Source organism: Balaenoptera acutorostrata, chromosome 3 (genome assembly GCF_949987535.1).
Source record: "Balaenoptera acutorostrata chromosome 3, mBalAcu1.1, whole genome shotgun sequence".
Classification (NCBI taxonomy): Eukaryota; Metazoa; Chordata; class Mammalia; order Artiodactyla; family Balaenopteridae; genus Balaenoptera; species Balaenoptera acutorostrata.
Genome location: NC_080066.1, coordinates 181,647,107 through 181,665,594, shown reverse-complemented (window position 1 = coordinate 181,665,594; position 18,488 = coordinate 181,647,107). Strand labels below are relative to the sequence as shown.

General features: G+C 44.8%; 1 protein-coding gene across 13 annotated transcripts in view; it reads right to left on the bottom strand.

Moving 5' to 3' along the window:
- Positions 1–4,378: 4,378 nt before the first annotated feature.
- Positions 4,379–18,488, bottom strand: part of MARK3 (microtubule affinity regulating kinase 3) — a 109,361-nt gene continuing 95,251 nt past the window's right edge. For 4 of the 13 annotated variants that reach the window (XM_057542137.1, XM_057542140.1, XM_057542148.1 and 1 more), the window contains 5 exons: positions 14,251–14,412; positions 13,294–13,551; positions 9,387–9,413; positions 8,060–8,104; positions 4,379–4,923 (listed from right to left, as the gene is read on the bottom strand). In XM_057542137.1, coding sequence (XP_057398120.1) covers positions 4,578–4,923; positions 8,060–8,104; positions 9,387–9,413; positions 13,294–13,551; positions 14,251–14,412 — 838 coding nt within the window. In that variant the 3' untranslated portion in view covers positions 4,379–4,577. The remainder of the gene's footprint in view (positions 4,924–8,059; positions 8,105–9,386; positions 9,414–13,293; positions 13,552–14,250; positions 14,413–18,488) is intronic. The other 9 variants (XM_057542142.1, XM_057542146.1, XM_057542147.1 and 6 more) reach the window with 7 other exon arrangements.

Genomic DNA, 18,488 nt, shown 5'->3' with positions numbered 1-18,488 from the left:
ACTGCTGAGGGCTGTGACGCTGCTCTGTCACATACCCCCAACCCCGCCAGTGGCCGGGCGGCCACCCTGGGACGCCGCCGCACCACGCAGCGAGCCCTGCCTGTGAGGAGGCGCCACCTCTGGCTGGCGTCTGGTCTCTCCGCGTGGCAAACCAAGACCAACTCGCGAAGCCGCTGGATTCTGGCCTCCTCGATGACTGGCAAGGACACCCGGGGTCTGCGCTCGGGGACAGTCACACCTGGACTCACCTGTGCACTGTCAGGACACCTGCAAGGCATGTCACCCTCTTTACGTCGCTCCCTTCAAAGGCAACCATTTCCCTCCTCGTTCAAAAGTGGCTGCTGAGCTGTCCAAAGGATCCCATGGCAAATTAGTAATAAAAACAAAAAACAACCCAACAACAAAAACCAAAAGAAGCAAAGTTCTGGACCCTCTGATCCAAGCCCTTCCTCATTGCTGCTGCCCCTCTTGCCTGAGCCCGACCAGAAGAGAGAGCACTTCACAGGCATGCCTCCCACGCCCGTGTCTCCCTGCTGCTGCTTGCGGAAGCCCCAGGTGCTCCGTGGACCCCACGGTCACCAAGCATCACTCACTGAGCAAGAACTGCCAGGAGAGGGTACTCCAGGGACAGTTTCCACGGCAACGGTAACTTGTTCATACCGCACATGGAGGGAGATTTTTCTTTTAAACATCATTGTTCCCTAGACTTTCGGAGAAACATATGCTGTGGAAGCGATCACAGTTGTGCTTCTGAAAGTTAGTCATGTTTCTTAACAGTTTTCTGCACGGGTCTTCACTTTTAGAAACGGAAGGACAGCCTGAGAACAAGGCACGTCATTAAGAAACGTTGTCTTGGTTCCTCTAATTTGCCTGATCTAGATGAGAGGAAAGTCGACCTAACTGGAAGATAAGCCTTATTTTCAAGAGTAAGACAACACTCTGATTGTCAGGTAAATAAAACCAGTAGTACTGCCTCGCCAGGTACCTTACCTCACTTCTGAGGGATTCCAGGGAAGTAAATGAGGAAAAAAGTGTGGCTTTGTCTCAAGTAATCCAAGTACTCTAGAATATTCCCTTTCAAAATTCACCGTAGGGGACTTCCCTGGTGGTCCAGTGGTTAAGAATCTGCCTTCCAATGCAGGGGACGTGGGTTCGATCCCTGGTTGGGGAACTAAGATCCCACGTGCCACGGGGCAACTAAGCCCACGTGCCACAACTACTGAGCCCGTGAGCTCTGAAGCCCGCGTGCCACACTAGAGAGCCCGCGCTCTGGAGCATGTGCGCAGCTAGAGAGCCTGTGTGCCACAACTACTGAGCCTGTGTGTTTTGGAGCCCGTGTGCCACAACTGGAGAGAAGCCCACGTGCTGCAAAGAGCCTGTGTGTCGCAACAAAAGATCCCGCGTGCTGCAACTAAGACCCAACGCAGCCAAATAAAGTAAAAAAAAATTCACTGTATGAAGAATAAAAATGCCATATCCTGAGGACGTAGTATCTCAAGGAAGGACATGGGCCCCTCAGTAATGGATGAGATTTCATGTTTTAACCTCAGTAAAGGTAACACTACCTATGCTGCCACTAAACTCAAACCTTCATCAATAGAGCCTTTTACATACAACCAGTTCAGATGACTTCTGCAGGTGAATACTGGTACTACAAACACAGTTTCTCATTGGATCAGTAACATATTAAGATGCAGATATGGCTTATGACAAAGTAACCAAAAATAATATGAACATTTGTGTCTGTATAAAGAGTGGCCATTTCATTAGGGCATGTGGTAAACTAATTTCTCCTAAAGGAGTTTAACTTCTAGTATTCAATTTGTCCTTGAAAACATAAATATGGAAAACAATTTAAAACACGTCTAAGGCAACAGGATCAGAAGAAACTCGGTGCAGCCACACCTTCGCTTGGCAGAGCTCCGCTTCACCCCCGCAGCTCCCGCAGGGCCATCTTGCACAGGAAGTCGTGCACACTGAGCTCTCGGAAAAGTGCATGCTGAAAGGGGATGGGTCTGGAGGAGAAAGAAAAATGCCTCAAGTGAAAAAAGGAGGGGACTGGGCTTCCCTGGTGGCGCAGTGGCTGAGAATCTGCCTGCCAATGCAGGGGACACGGGTTCGAGCCCTGGTCTGGGAAGATCCCACATGCCGCGGAGCAACTGGGCCCGTGAGCCACAACTACTGAGCCTGCGCGTCTGGAGCCTGTGCTCCACAAGAGAGGCCGCGACAGTGAGAGGCCTGCGCACCGCGATGAAGAGTGGTCCCCACTTGCCGCAACTAGAGAAAGCCCTCGCACAGAAACGAAGACCCAACACAGCCATAAATAAATAAATAAATATTAAAAAAAAAAAAAAAAAAGGAGGGGACTTGTTTTTTTTTCCCTGTAATCACAAAGGTTTGAAAGTACCAGTAAGGTGAAAATGACTGGCTCTATTGTTAGGTCAAAGGGCACTGACCCCTCCATCCTTCCCTGACCCTGGCTGGGGACCACAGGCCTGGCGCTCCTCCCACAACAAGGCTCTCCCGCCAGGCCCACCTCTTCTCCCCGTCCTCCCCAGGCACTGTCTCTGGGGCTCAGCACTGGTCCTCTCCTCTGCTCTGATGAGCTTCTCTCTCACTTGCCGAGGGTTCCTGGGGTCTCTCCTCAGTCTCCACCTGTGTGTAAAGGTACCTCAAACTCGATGTGTCCAAACCTGTTCTCCCACCCCCAAACTCTCCCACAACCCGTCCTGTTTCATGGTCAGCAACCCTCTCCTTTCTGCTGCTCCGGCCAAAAACTAGACGGTCATCCTTGGCTTTTTCTCACTTACCCGTTTCTAATCCAGGAGTAAATGCAGTTGACTCTTACTTCAAAACATACCCAGAATCCAACCACTGTCTCACCAGGGCAGCATCACCTCTGACCTAATTATGGCCGACAGCCTCCAAATGGCGTTTCTGGCTTCTCCTCTCGCCCTGGGATGAATTCGCAACACAGCTGCCAGAACAAGCGTTTGAAAGCCTGAGGCCACTCTTCTTCTTCTGTTTGAACCCCCCAGCTGCTCCCATCTCAGAGTAAAAACACATCTGCATCGCCTCCATGGCCCAGTTGGCACCCTGACCAAACGCCCTCCACTCTGCTCCAGCTCGCTGGTGCGCTCCGGCCTTGGCCAGACGCTCTTCCGGGAGACGTGCGCGGATGCCTCCCTCGCAGCCACGCCGCTGCTCAAGCACCCCGTCCCCACCCGAGCCCCAGGACCTCTGGAATGCCTGACCCTGCCCTGTGATGTTTTTCATGCCATTTACCACTTTGTTCCATACTAGGTACTGTACTATTGTTCACTGACTGCTCTCCTATTAGGACATATGCTTTAAGAGGCTAGGGATGTATCCCAAATACCCAAAACAGTGCTCTGCCTGTGGTAGACAGTATTTGTGACTGAGTGACTGTCCACACTTTCATACTTGGACCACCACCGACAAACCCAGAACCCAAACAGCACACCAATTAATGTGATAATATCCCCGTGAGATTAAAGCATCAAACTGACTGATGAGTTCATTACCCTCTTTATGTAACCATGTAGGTGTTGGGAAAAGGCTGTTGAGTCTAATTCATGTACTGAACCACAAAGAACAGGAGAGGAAAATTACATACTTCATGGAGAACAAACCCAGAACTGCCAAGGCCTGGCGTTTCTCCACACGGGGGTGTGCCGGGGCTCCCGAGGCCGAGGCTGACGGCCACTCCCGACTCCCATCCTGCTCAGGTCACCAGGAGGGCCATCTTCTCCCTTTATTGCCTTTGGGGAAAAAATATGCTAGAAATCACAAAATGTTGGGATCCACGCTAAGGAAAAAGTGGCCCGGCCTTCGCACACTTTCCATTTGCTTTTGTTCAACTTGGTGGTGGAGGCAAAAACACATACTTTTAAGTCACTGCCTTAATCTGAGTCTTAAATACAGTATTAGGAGACAATGCAAGATTTTACTGAGAAAAAGTGAATTTTTAATTATCTTGTGAATCTACTTAGAAAAACACACACAAGCAATGTTCACAACTATAAATTTAAACCTTTTGCACTAAAAAAAAAAAACACGAAACAACAAACACAAAACCACAGGCATGAACTGTAAACCTGCATTAATTACCAACTAGTCTTAAAGTTAATTCTTAGTAGTAATTCAGTATTTTCCTCCTTGGCAATTTTAATGTTTTAGCACCAAATAATCTCCCACAGAGGTACTCGTAACAACTCTGGTTGCCAGTGTAAGGAGATGCTTCCGTAGCACTACTTCACACACACACCGTCCACTCTCACACCCGCACAGACAGGAGGCACGTGGAGATGGATGTCACACGCTGACTTTCAGGGCAATGGAAATAAGACAGAGGGCACACGTGTCACACGTCTTTAATGTAGTGCATTCGTAGAAAAAAGGCCAGCTTTCGCTCCCAGGCGTGCTCTCGTCCTTATATTTTAATATCATGATTTAGAAGATGCAGACGTTATTGCCTAAATATTATTCTATACATTTCCATCAGTGTTCAGGAAAACACTTTAAATTGCTACTTAATTTACACCATAATTACTGGGTTACAGCTTTAGCTCATTGGCAATTTTGGAAGCGATATTTTTGAAAGCTATGGACGTCCCTGATATCCGCTTAAACCGGACCCCGTTCAGAGACAGTCTTGGCAGCTTGCACACTTCCATCTCCCACTGCACGAGACTCTCCGCGTGCCCGTCGCCGTGGACACAGAAGAGCAAGAAGCGCTCTCTCTGCTCGTAGTCACAGTTATTGGCGTCCAGCACTTTGCGGATTTCCCGCATCATGTCATTGGGATCCATGGAACTAGTGGTTTTCATGCTCCAGGTAAAGCGCAGGGAACGAGGTTTTGCTTCTTTGTTTTCCTCCTTTTGCTCAGCAGATACGTTGCGACTGAAAGGCACAGTGGCAGGTTTATTCTTAATTGCACAGGAAAACCCACCTTTTCTACTCTACCCAGCTCATGACCAACATCTTCGATACAGCATAATAAATGACTTCCACGTTTTTCCCGCATAGGCTCACGGTTGGTAGTCTGTTCCTTTGCTAAGAAGTACTCACCTATTTCTCCACAACCTCCTTCCCGTCCCAATCATAAGCCACAGATGGAAAAAATCTACCAGGCCGAAAAATCTGCACCAGTCATCCGGTGAAAATTAAGAAAGTAATTTGTTAAACAGAACCCTTGGGAGCAGGCAAAGTGGAGAGCGAGCGAGCACGTCTCCAGAGCTCAGCCCTCGCCATCCAGGCTGGCTGCCGGCGGCAAGGGGCCGCCGGGCCCTTCACAGGCCAGCTCAGGGAGGTGGCGGCAGCGGCCCAGCCACCAGGTCCGCTTGGCCTGGCTGCTTCTCCTACCACAAGTTTTAAAGATTCAATTCATCGTAACCTCCACTCTAACTGTTACTCAGGATAACCAGTGACTCAACACAGTTGAACATCGCTTTCCCGGCAAACGGCCCCAGATGCTGAGCACAGCTAGGGAAGGGGGTGGGCCATTCTCAGTCCCCTACTACCACCTTAGCATTTTTCCTTCTACTTTGGTAATTTAAACTTCCAATTTCACAGTTAAAAAGAATTCTTAGATGACCCTACCTTACTACTGAAATAGGAAAATGAAATGTTGAGGCTTACTCAAACTGTACAGATTCACAAGGTGTAGGCTGTGATCCCAGGCACGGCTCTCTCAGGAACTCCAACAGGCACCTACCATCTCACTGCTCTGCGGTATTTAATCATTACTGCCACAAACCATTACTGACATTCTCAATTAGGAGGGTGAATACCTAACACGCTTGTGCATTAAAAACTCACAGTGTATGTATGTTAAATACACTCAATCCTATGGCAAATTCATCAGAGCTGAGAGTGGGCCATAGGTTTTACTATGTATATAACTCTCCCTGTCATCCACCTGCTAACAGAATATTCAGTTTGGTTCACACCTACCAAAACTGTTTGAAAGCTTCCTAAGTATAAAACGCTGTTAAATACTAAATAGGTTACAAAAAAAAGCAAAAGCTCTCTAAGCTGGGGTCAGGGGAGGAAAGACTAAAACACAAGGAAACAGCAATAGCACAGGTAAGGCACGGGCAGTCAGCTAGAGTCCCAGAGAGGTGGAGCCCGCCTGACGGGAGGAGTGCAAGAGAAGGGAGGAGTGGAGCACAGGGAAAGGCAGGGGGGAAGACGAGAAAACAGCTTCGGGACGGGGTGGGGTGGGCAATGGCATCTGAGAAGAGCTACGAAGAGCCCATGGGATTTCAACAACATGATTGAGGTGGGAGAAAGTCTGTGTCTAGAGCAGAGGAAATCTCTTAAGTGAAGGCAAGGAGGTATGGAAAGCACAGAACATGTCGAGGGCCCCACGGACTGGAGCTGAGGGCGCAGTTCCCCGCCCCCCCCCCCACAGCTGCTGGCGTTTACTGAGCCCTTGATCCTCAGCACACCAGGAGGTGGGTTCTGTGAGTCCCTCCCAACTATGGCTGGGGAGACAAACTCAGGGCAGCTAGACTTGCTCAAGGGCAGGCTGGGGGATGCTGCCTGACTCTCACCCCGAACTTCTATATCAGCTGAGGGATTTGTGTGGGGGGGAAACGGGGGCTGCCGAGGCCACACAGGGACTTGTATGGACGTGGTCGGCCAGGCGATGGGGCCACTGCAGGTTTCATTCAGGGTAGTCATATGATCAGAGCTGTGTTTTAGGAAGACCAGGAAGAGAGCAAATGGGCTAACAAGGACCTGAAACAGCATGGTGGCGACTGGCATAAAAAAGGGGGCAAGTGGAAGAAATCTGGAGTCCTGAGACCATCTGGTGACTCCCCCCGCCGCCATATCCATGCAATGACAGGTACAGAAAATTTAAAAGCAAAACACTCAACTACATAATCATTCTTTTTTTTTGGCCGCACTGCACGGCTTGTGGGATCTTAGTTCCCCGATCAGGGGTTGAACCTGGGACCTAGAGAAAGCACAGAGTCCTAACCACTGAATTCCCTACATAATCATTCTTAAAAAAAAAAAAAAAGACATCTAATTTGAAATATGAAAATTCTCCTAGGGAATTTCCTAGAGGTCCAGTGGTTAGGACTCGGCGCTTTCACTGCCAGGGCCGGGGTACAATCCCTGGTCTGGGAACTAAGATCCCACAAGCCACATGGCGCAGCCAAAAAAAAAAAAATTCTCCTAAATATTCTGCTTTCATTCCTTGAGACTACAACTATGCCAAGAGTTCTCACCAGGTCGACAATGCTCCAGACTCCCAGACCTCACCTCGGGTCAGGAGAGCTCAGGCAGGAGGAATGCGTTTTTGTTTTTTTTTTCTAATTACAAAAGGGAATTTATTTCAAAAGCATAAGGGAACATTTACATTTGAACAAGGGTATATACAGGTGTCTCGCAAAAGAAAACTAATCTCCATGGCATGAAGTTTTTGTTCAAATTTTTGAAACAGAAATAACCTAAGTTGTGCACTATTGCCTTAGGAAAGGGAAGGGGAACAATGAGGTGGTAAAGGAAGGAACACAGTCAACTTAATATCAAACTTTAGAAAGTAAAGTCACTTCTGCTCAGCTTTGAGTTTACAAATATTAAAAAGAAAAAGAGGAAAAATTACACTTAATGTTCAAATTTATATAACTGTAGTCCCAAAACAGCATCTATACTTGAAATGGCTTTAGGCCACTGGCTGATCTGCTGCTGAGGTCCAGGCTACCTGGTCACAGTTTTCAAATGGCAATTCCACGTTCCTATGCCTAGGAATGCGTATTTTAATACCCAAACACCAGTGAGAACCCAGGTGGGGCTGGGACCCGAGGCTTCCACCAGCAGGTGGCTGCAGCACTCCAGCGCCCTCATGTGGCTGCCAGGTGCTGGCGGCAGCAGCAATGCTTCCTGACCACATACTGCTGGTGGCACTAAGCAATCCCACTTGGAGCAGGGATAGATGCAGAACGTTCAGAAAAGGGTGTTGCCTCTGCTGCAGAAATGAGGTAAATACCTATAAAATATTTTAAGTAAAAATCGTTTCCCTCACCTTGAGCCCTCATATCTCCCGTTCCTCTCATATTCAGTTGGAAGCCTCAATGAATAGAATGTAGAAGCACAGAGAAGTGGGAAAGAGAAAAGATATCTTACACACCAGTACATGACCAACCCAAATATAAACACAGACATCATAAAACGAACAAATCCAAAGCACTTTTTGGTCACCAGCTGAGCTTATTAAAACTCGTACTCTTGTAGGTGTGACTCTGCCAGAGGCCATCCCCACGTGTTCATGAAGGCCGTGCAGGAGGCTGGCTGCACACCTGCTTCACATACACAACAGGTATTCCTGCCCAGCTCTGGAATCTGCGCACACTCATGGCCTTCAACTGGAGGTATTCTTTTTAATCACTACCCAAAGTATAGTGGGTTTCCAATTAAATAATCATGGAGTGGAGTTTCCCACAGGAAGAAAGCACTCTTCCCACGGTTTCTGATAGAGCTCACGTGAGCAAAGCCTCTCCGTGACCCACTGGTGGCCTCCACATAAACACCCACACCCTGGCCCTCTGGTGGGCTGAGAGGAGCAGGCACGGCACGGCTGCAGCGGCAGCTCTTCCCCTCAAGGGTGTGTGCGTCCTGAGACAGCGAGCAATGCTTCTGGTCTCTTGAGCGTCACCACCAGAAAACTATCTACCTAGTAAGAATAACATTTACTACAGCGCTTTCAGTAAAAATGAGACATACTTTCTTCAGAGGTTGGTGGAAAGTGCCTTTTAGATACAATACTATTCATTCTTCAACTCTTGGAAAATATTAAAACATTTCTGCTATACAGTTGCCCACGTCCGAATTTCTGAAAAACCCCAACAAATGAGGTTGTAGGTGCGAATTTTACATTTATTTCCAGTATCAGGATATTAGCTGATTTATCTGTCATTTTAAAGCCTTCTGCTAATGCAATCCTTCATGAAATAAAAAACGACAGCTAACACAATTACCACTTACCGTTTGCATGCTTGAGGCTAATCATTAATTGCACATTGTTACTGAACATCTCATTCTTCAAACAGAAGCATGCTAAGTGTTATTAGTATGAAGACAGAATTATTTGGATGCTAAATAATTCTACCAAAGGAAGAAAATGCACAGAGCATGCGTAGGCCTCTTGTTACATGGGTGCCACAGTCCCTTTAAAAATGCCTGACAGAGTTAATCTCTTTCTTTCCAGCTTCCTTTCAAAGAAGTATTTAGTTCTCAGCAGAAAGTTTAGTGTTTAAGGAAAAAAACAGGGCTAGAAAGCCAAACCTGATGTTAATTGCAGGAGCCATTTCAGGGTGAGGATTGAAAAAAAAATGTGTATATATAAATCCTACCTTTTGATAAACCTGAATGACATGTTTCTAAAAGAAATTAAGCCAAAAAAAAACATTAACAAAAATGAGTTGCACAAGTTAAATAGTCAATTACAGATAGAACAAAAAACAGCAAGTAAAACAGGGCTCCTCTCCTGTCCAATGAACAATGAAACAGCAACATTTGATGAAAAAGTAAAATTATCACAAATAATTGAGTATGTGATCTTTTAAACAGAAATATTAAAAAATCTGTACTTGTAAGAAAAAATTTAGCAGTAAACATTGAAATTAACTATAATTAAATGTTTTAAGGTTCTTCAGATGGGTATACCTTAAGATAATAAAATTCAACATTTTGTGTTAAAGTCATTTGCAATGTACTAGAAATAAAATAACATTCCTCAACTTTCTTCAGAATATCTTATGAACAAAAATATCACCTTATACAGAAACATTAAAAATTTCATTATAAAAATATTTATCCATGAAGAGAATCATTACGTATTTCAGGAAGATGATTTAGACATTAACAGAATGTCTGTTACAGTGGTTTCGTATAAATCACTTTTTAAGAAAAAAAGTCATTGGAGGTTAGGTTTTTTTCCCTTCCAGTTTTTTTTTTTTTTCCTTCCAGTTTTGATATAACTGACATACAGCACTGTAATAAGTTATTGGGAGTTTAAAATGAAGTAGACTTTTCAGAGCTTTAGATATCAAAATGAATGAAAATTAAATGACAACAGTGGGGGGTTCATTTTTATGTTTTATGTAATAAACAGAAAGAGCTGTATTTAAAAGAAGTGACTCTGCTCGTTAAAAAAAATTTAAGGAGATGCTTAGGTTGTGCTGAACAGAATTTGACAAAAGAAATTTCAAACTATGGCTCAGGCTTGTATGATCATGCAATAAGCATTCCTGGGTGAGTGTGAGCTGGGCTTGTCAAGCTATCTCTAAATCTCAGTTCTGAGACAGAGCACAGGAGGCACTCAAATGTACCTGAGGATTGACTGAATTAATAACTTCCTTCGTTGTTTTTTTCCCCTAATTTGGGATGACTTTTGCATTGCTTCAGGTACCTACCAATTTTAAAAGTATCTAACTACTGGAGATAACCGCCAATCACTCCATAATCAGATCAAAAGTAGCATACAGCAGGATTACACACAGTAGGAAAGATCGTGCACGTGAAAATTGATTAAAAGGCCTTTAAAACGTATTTTCATTTCCGAATTTTCTACCTGAGAAAAGTCAAGGGGACTGCTCAGGTACCATAGGACTGACTTTCTTAACTTTTCCTCCCTTAAATCCCTTGAGGTATAAAGAGGAGGAAGCTGCGGGCTTAAGGCTCTCACGCGCCGCCCGGGACCACGTGGATGACTGAGGAGCACAGAGGCACCTGCGTTTCCGCCCGGGCTGCCCCGCCTGCAGAGTATGGGCGACTCTGAGCGCCCTGAGCCCATAGCTCTCTAAAGCTCTCACAACATCCAGGGCACCGCCAGGAGCAGAGGGCGAGCTTTCTGATGCCAGTCCCACCACGTCACAGCAGGTCTCCTTGCGGCATCTAGGTGCCAACACCTGAGCCTTGCCGGCACTAGAACTTTAACCCGCACAATTATTGTTAGGAGAGGATAAGAAGTGATGCTGCGGCAGCAAGAACTCTGACTGCGTTTAAGAATGAACCGACTACAGCTGAAGTACAGCACCAAGGGAGGCCACAGGTCTCAGTCTGCAAACTAACAAACAGAAGACTTCCTGTAAAAATTTTGGGGTGTAAATTATAAAATCAGATGACCCCCTCTAGAATATTTTCAACAAGAAGGCTCAGCCTTCAATTTCAATTCAAATACATGAAATAAATTTAATTAGAAAATGTGGGAAAAGGACTCACGTCTGTAACAGTGCTTTACCGTTTCCTGCCAGGGACACTACATAGCGGGTTCAAAGGCTCTTCTGGAGCCACGGATCTGACTCAGCACTCTTCTGCTGTAGGATCTTGAACATGTGCCTTAGTCTCTCTGAACCTTGCCTCCAGTTTCTTCTATGAAACTGGGACAATGTCTATTCCACAGGGTAGATTATGGAGATTAAATGAGTGTGTGAGAGAGAATGCATGTGTGTGCATACACACATACTTATTTATGTATATAAAATGAGTATTCCTACATCTATAAATCCAGACATCTCTTTAGCTTAGCACATAGGAAGCATTCAGTATATTGTGGCTGATGCTATTTTTATCAATGATAGTATTAAGATGACCAAAAAAACCCACGAAGGAGGCAAACAAATAAATTCAAGGATTTTAATGATGTGCAAGGCTTTAAAGAGCCCATTATTGACCAAAATGTAAGGACACAAAGCTGACTGTCCTGTGACTGCAGCTTAGACAGACCTGACTGCCATACATCCCTTCTGTGCTCGGGAATCAGAGGGCAAAATATCAGTTGACATTAAGCAGCCTAGGCTCCGAGGAAGGAGCTAAGGCACAGGGTGGCTGGGGATAGCACCTGGGATGACCCTGAAAGGAAGCAATGCGTTATTTTGGGGGTCATCAGACTCTTCTTGGGTTGAACTCATTGTCTCTCTTGCTGGCCACACATGGGTGCCCCAAATCTGGCAAGGCCCTTCAGACCATCCTGCTCTTCCGCCCAGCCCAGAATGGGATGTCTCAGCAAAGGGGCTAAGAGAATAATAGGGTAGACCAGAAACTCTGGACTCCTCTGACCTCTAGTCAATGCTAGTGGATATCAGAAGTCCTCCCTAATCTGGTATTTGACATCCTGACAACGAACAGATCATCTGGGGAAAGACAGTTTAATGTGACTTGTCTAAGTTTTAGATGACTGATTTAAGATAAAATTACTGGGGGAGACTGAAAAGTGATATTTAGCTTACAGGTTAAATAAAGAAGACGGCACGGAACAGATCAGTAGGCTAATGGGCCACAGGGAGTCAGAGAAGAGAGGAGGAGGACGTGTATCATTTTAGACTCTGGGAAGACCCCACTGTTGTTCTGTGAAGAAGACACAGGTGATGAACCAGAAGGTCTGTAACAGGCAAAACCTGCAGGACACCTCAGACAGACTAATCCACAGAGAGGCTTAAGTTCAAAGAATTTCCTCTGGGTGTCCTGGAACTGCAGGGGCTCTCAGGTTTCCTGGCTAAAGGTGCCTTTGCTTATAATGCAGAGTGTTATCTTTTCTTTTTCCTCTTATAGCAGCCAATGTTTCTAGGCTTTGCAACTGCTAGACTAGATTCTGGAAATAAAGTTAAAAGTACCTCAAGGGACCTTTAGAGATTTCCCAAGGCCCCAACTGACAGTCTACAGGACATACAAAAGATTTTAATACATGACCAGATACTAGCTTCTTCCTGAGAATAAGGCAAGGATTTTATCTCCAAAACTATTCAGTATAGAATGTTACCTTCTCATTATAACTCAGGCCAACAGAGAGAACAACTTCAAGACTGAAGCTCTAAGAAACTTAATGCTCCTCAACAACACTGGAATGCAACGAGAGAAGAGGAAATGTCTCTCTCCTCCATGTCTAGGGACGATTACACCATACACGTCTTCCTCAGTGGCTACTTATGGGGCGCCGGCCCCCGGACTACACTGGATCTGGGGTTTTGCTAAACTGAAGTGCACACACCGTGTAGAGAGATGTGAGATTAAAAGGAAAAGTAATTAAACAACAACAACCTCCCAAGTGCTAGAGAACTTTTAGTGTTGTGAAAAGACTCTGAGCTCTATAATTTCTCTTCTGAAAGGTTTTAAAAGTATAGCGTTAGATATGCAAACCAGAACAATGTGAGCTAAAGACAAAATGAAAAGCATCTGGGCAGTGGCTTCACACAACGAGGAAGACGACACTTCTCCTTTTGCCCTTGTGTTTGCTCCAACCAGCACCACCTAGGCACTTACCTCCTTGTGAGTTTGGAAGTTAATTTACTAAAAAGATTAGTGGAGCCTCGGCTTCGAGTCTGCGACAATGGCGTGGCTTCATGGGACAGGCTGGGTGAAGCAGGCGGGCCGTTATACGTGGCAGTGCGCCGCTCCCGGGGCTGGCCGTGGAAAGTGCTACGACTGGCAGTGCCTCTTGGGAAGCGGGTTCGATCTGGGGTGGTGGTGCTGCTAATACTGTGTGTTGAAGCAACTGGAGCTCTCTGGTCAGGAATAGTGCTTTGAGATCAGAAAACGACAGATTCTTAGATCTCTGTTCACAAAACCCTGGCTTTGTAGCAAACATGGCACACAAACATTTACAATCACAATATACCTTTGATATAGAGTGGAGAAAACCAGTTATATAAATCCAGATCCAAGGGGTATTTTATAGGACTTAGGAGCAAAAGGTAAGTTAAATGGCAAAGGGTACCAAAGGAATAGTACATAAACAAAACCTCATGGAGTTTAAGGGAACAGTACACACATATTTTCAAGGACAAGATTAATGCAGGGAAATTCTAGAACAAAGAACAGCTAACTCAAGCTTTTTTTCCTTTGCTTCCCTCTCAAATTGCTTACATGCAGAGAACCTTGCCAATACAAAAGAAATAAAGGCTATGCAGGTGAAATTGAAGAATAGGCAACTAAAAAGTTTTGGAAGCACAAAAATGGCATAAGTACTGTAAAATTCCACATGCTGAAAGCAACTTGGAAAGAAGGGGGAATTTCTTACACCCTTTATAATATGCAAAGGCATGAAGACACAAAGATGACCAGGGACACCATGAGACAGGATGCGCTTAACTAAAACCACACATAGGAAGGACACTTTGTAGACAACTGGAACAAAATCTTGGACTATAAAATCCACAGCACAAAATTAAGAAGCAGTGGGTACACATTAGTTTCACAAGGAATGTGCATTTTTCTTACATAGCCTTGAAGTTATCTCCTTCACTGTCTATTGGAGGTAACATCATCTTGGGGCGCCCAGAGCCTGACATGGACATCGACTTGTGATGTCGCAGCCGACAGGTGGAAGATGTCTTACAAACAGAGGCAGGGCTAGCTGCGTAAGCGAACATTTCCATCAGGCTGGGAGGGGGTTTGGGTTCAGGCAGAGGCAGAAACAACAGTATGATGGACTAGTGACAAAAAGAGCAACTCTTGTTCAAAGCATATAACCTTCCTCCCCAAACCATCTCGTCTTTGTCAAGGAACAAAAATCTCTTAAACCTGTTTTGGGGATTCTGGAGCAACTGCTAATCTGTATCTGCTTTTTTTAAAACAGCAATTTAAAAAGTTTATTAGCTTTAAAGAAAAGAAAATAACATCATACATGTTTGAATATTTATGTGAGAGGGACGATCTCTTCTGAGCTATGTATAAAATTAAGCCTACCCTAAAAGAGATGCCTCCATTCAAATCAAAGTGAATCTACAATACGAGCACACTATGTTCTTGACCTGTTCCCAAAGCACACTGTCATATTTTAAATGGACTAGTAAAATCACAGGTATAGTAGTAACTAGTTGTATTTATCAAAGTATCCTATGTTGTTTAAATATCCTATGTTGTTTGTATTTATCAAAGTATCCTATGTTGGGCTCCCCTAGTGGCGCTAGTGGTTAGGAATCTGCCTGCCAATGCAGAGGACACGGGTTCGAGCCCTGGTCCAGGAAGATCCCACATGCCGCGGAGGAACTAAGCCTGTGTGTCACAACTACTGAGCCTGTGCTCTAGAGCCCGCGAGCCACAACTACTGAGCCCCTGCGCCACAAACTACTGAAGCCCGCGCGCCCAGAGCCCGTGCTCTGCAACAAGAGAAGCCACCACAGTGAGAAGCCCGTGCACTGCAACAAAGAGTAGCCCCCACTCGCTGCAACTAGAGAAAGCCTGTGCACAGCAACGAAGACCCAATGCAGCCAAAAATAAAATAAATAAATTTACTAAAAAAAAGTATCCTGTTGTTAAAACCTTCCTACTCAAAGGATTTTCACTTCTTTATAAACAACACTCAGAATTCCTAAGGGGTCAACAGAGCCCCATTTTTCAAGGTGGGAAAACTAGTAAGAGCGCATTAACTGTTTATAGACAGAAAAAGAGGAACAGAAGTGGCTACGTGTCTGCAGTTTCACCTGGCACAGACAGCTGTGGGACAAAACTACCTAAGGGAGTTTCCCCATCCTTAATTCCAGCTCAGTCATCGTGTCCTTGGAATTTCAAAGGGGCAGTTTCTTTCCTTTAAAAGATAATCAGGGATTTAGAATTCTGATCATACTCTTTCAGTGACTTTCTACAGAAATCCTTTCAAAGCCCGAAACCTAGAAACATCAGGTTCTTTCCCTCATGCCCCACATCCAGAGCAACTGGGACATCTTGTTGGTGTCAACTTCCTAACAGCACTTCAACGAGCCTGGGCCTCCCTACCTCTACTCTGAGGGTTTTCGTGCAGCGCTTCACCTCTCCCACAGGCCCAATCCTAACTCATCTGTCTTTACTGGTCTCCAATTTCACACTTTCCAATCTGTCTACCATACAGCTGTGAACTTTCTAAAGCACAAACCTGACCTTGTCACTCATTGCTTTTAACCATGCAAAAGCACACTGCGTCTTCAGGATAAAGTTCAAACTCCTCACCCTGGCATCCAAGTCGCATCCTCAGGTGCCCACAGCTCGGCCCCTGCCACCTCTCCAGGCTTGACCTTCCACTGTTACCTCCCGGAACTAGACTTTCGGGCCCACCTGATGATGTGCAGTCGCTTGGTCGTGCATCAGGTCAAAGAACTTTTGCAGGAGCTATTCTCCGTGTCTGGAGAGCTGGCATCTTTCTATTTGCATCAAAATTCAACCCAGAGGTCATCCCCTCCGTGAAGTCTCCACCGGTGCCCTCTCCCAGCAGGAGTGACTCATTCCACTCTATGTATTCAGTGCAGGCACCTGCTACTGCACACCACACTGTACCGCAGTGACTCCTGTCTGCTCATGCGCCCTGGAAGCACGGCCTGCAATCTCATCGTGTCCCCGGGGTCTCCTAACTGAAAAGGTACATTAATGAAATGAGCCACTGGAATTCTAACAGTCCCAATATGAAGGAGACAGGTCTTCGTAATAAACTGCTCAAGAAGATCTGCTTGTCCCTGCGTTTCTGTTTGACAATCCTGCCCTCTCACTTGGGGGAGTGGCTTATAAAGATTAAACATAGATTCACTTTTGTGTTTTCCACAGTCTTTTCCTTTGGCAAAAACACCTGAATTCTGTTTTGGTAGAAATAGGTTCTTGGTCTCTCGATGTCATTGACTCCACCCCAGACTTTCCCAGCTACCCTGGCCAGTGACAGATTAAGAGATGGGCACATGGCCAGAGCCAGACCAACAGGGCCCCAGAAGACAGCCCCAGGGCTTCTGCTTGAGCAGAGCTGAGTGTGGGAAGATGTCAAGGCGGATGCTGCTGAGCCCATCAAGGAACTCCTGCAGAAGAAGCAGAACTATGAGATGAACCCTCACTCTATCCCTGGACTCTTTTAGTTATAGGAATTCATAGATGCCCTTTTTCATTTAAACTTGTTTGGACAGGGTTTCTGTCACCTGCAACACAGAGAGAGTCCTAAGTGATTCAACTATCTGAAGAAATGCTTTGTTGTTTCCAATATGCACGTACAGACATACATACACATAGATACATACAATTTTACTTTAATAAGTTACAGATAAATACAACTGTCTTTTGTGCTCAATTACCTGTTCCGAGCAGGTCAAGAGTTGTCAAACACATTTTATCCCCCTGCCCAGCTGCTGATGTTCTCTTGCCCAAATTAGGAGCTAAGATCAATAGATGCATTAAAAAAAAAAGCAGGGGAAGAAGAGGAGGCAGGGGTTACTTGGCATCTTCCCTGGAGAATATAAATGGGCCCAAAGACTCTGGATAAGGAAATGGCTTTCCTCGTCCAGAGCAGGGAGATGCTCGGTCTTTTCCCCGTGAGGCCATTGCTCCCTGGCTGGACAGTGAAGGCAAGATTGTGTGGACAGACGCTTTGCAACAAAAAACTGACCCTCCTTAGGTCAGAGGCCTTCTTAAAAAGGAAGTGTAAATTGATATATTCATTACAAATTATTAAATATTTACATAATCTTAAAGGCAATTTTAAATGAATTATTTCTTTAGAAATTTAATCATGTCACATTACGAGTTCCACAAAGCAAGCAACAAAACAGATATGGTTTTTTTGACTTCTAAAGTAGGCCTAGCACCTCAATTTAGGAAACAGTAAACTCAATAAATGTTTGCTGAGTGCCAAGTCTGTACAAACTCACAAAAATTCTCTTTACAACATACAACCCCAACATCACCATGGGCGGCATCAGTTGGACAGAATTTCTCCCCCAGAAAAGTGGCAAAAACAATGGTTGTAGTTCATAGACCTCCCCACAAGAATCTACACAAACAAAACAGTAACTGCGTTATAGTTTTAGTAGTTCTGGGTCCAAGGAAAAATCATTTTTTAAACCTTAAACTTACAGAAATAGTATGATTTCTTAAAATTCACATTGTGTGAAGTTCCTGTTAATCTTCTGGTTTTATATCTATGCCTGATAATCTTTTTTTAATTCTAATCCACTTAATGTTATTAAAGGAAAGGTATTTTCAATTTGTTTGATATGACATCTATCCCATATCAGAACATTCTGATATGAAATACTTTGGTTGCTGACTCAAAGCATACTCAGTGATTGGGCAAAAGCAAAATTAAAAATACAATCCAAAGATACATGTGTTAACTGTGATAAAACCTTCTTTGCTCATTTAGTTTTCATTAGCCACGATCATTCTCTTGTTGGAATTCTGTAAAAACACTCACATGTATAAGAAAAGAGTCCAACATATTGAAGGCTAAAATGGGAATTAATGTCCTTCTTTCAGAAGTTAACATAGATCCAGGCATCCTGTACCTCATTAGTATTGTAGTCAAGGAATAAGATATATATGGGAGAGGAAAAAGCAACAATCTGCCAAAGAAGTCATCTGCGCACAAAGAAGGCTCAGTGCATAATTTATGACTCAAGCATCTATTTTAAGGGTGAGAAAGTTGTCGCATTTAATGCCTTCTTTAACTGGAAATAAAAAATATGACCACCAATTTGGCACTCAAACCTCCAATATTTTCCCACAAT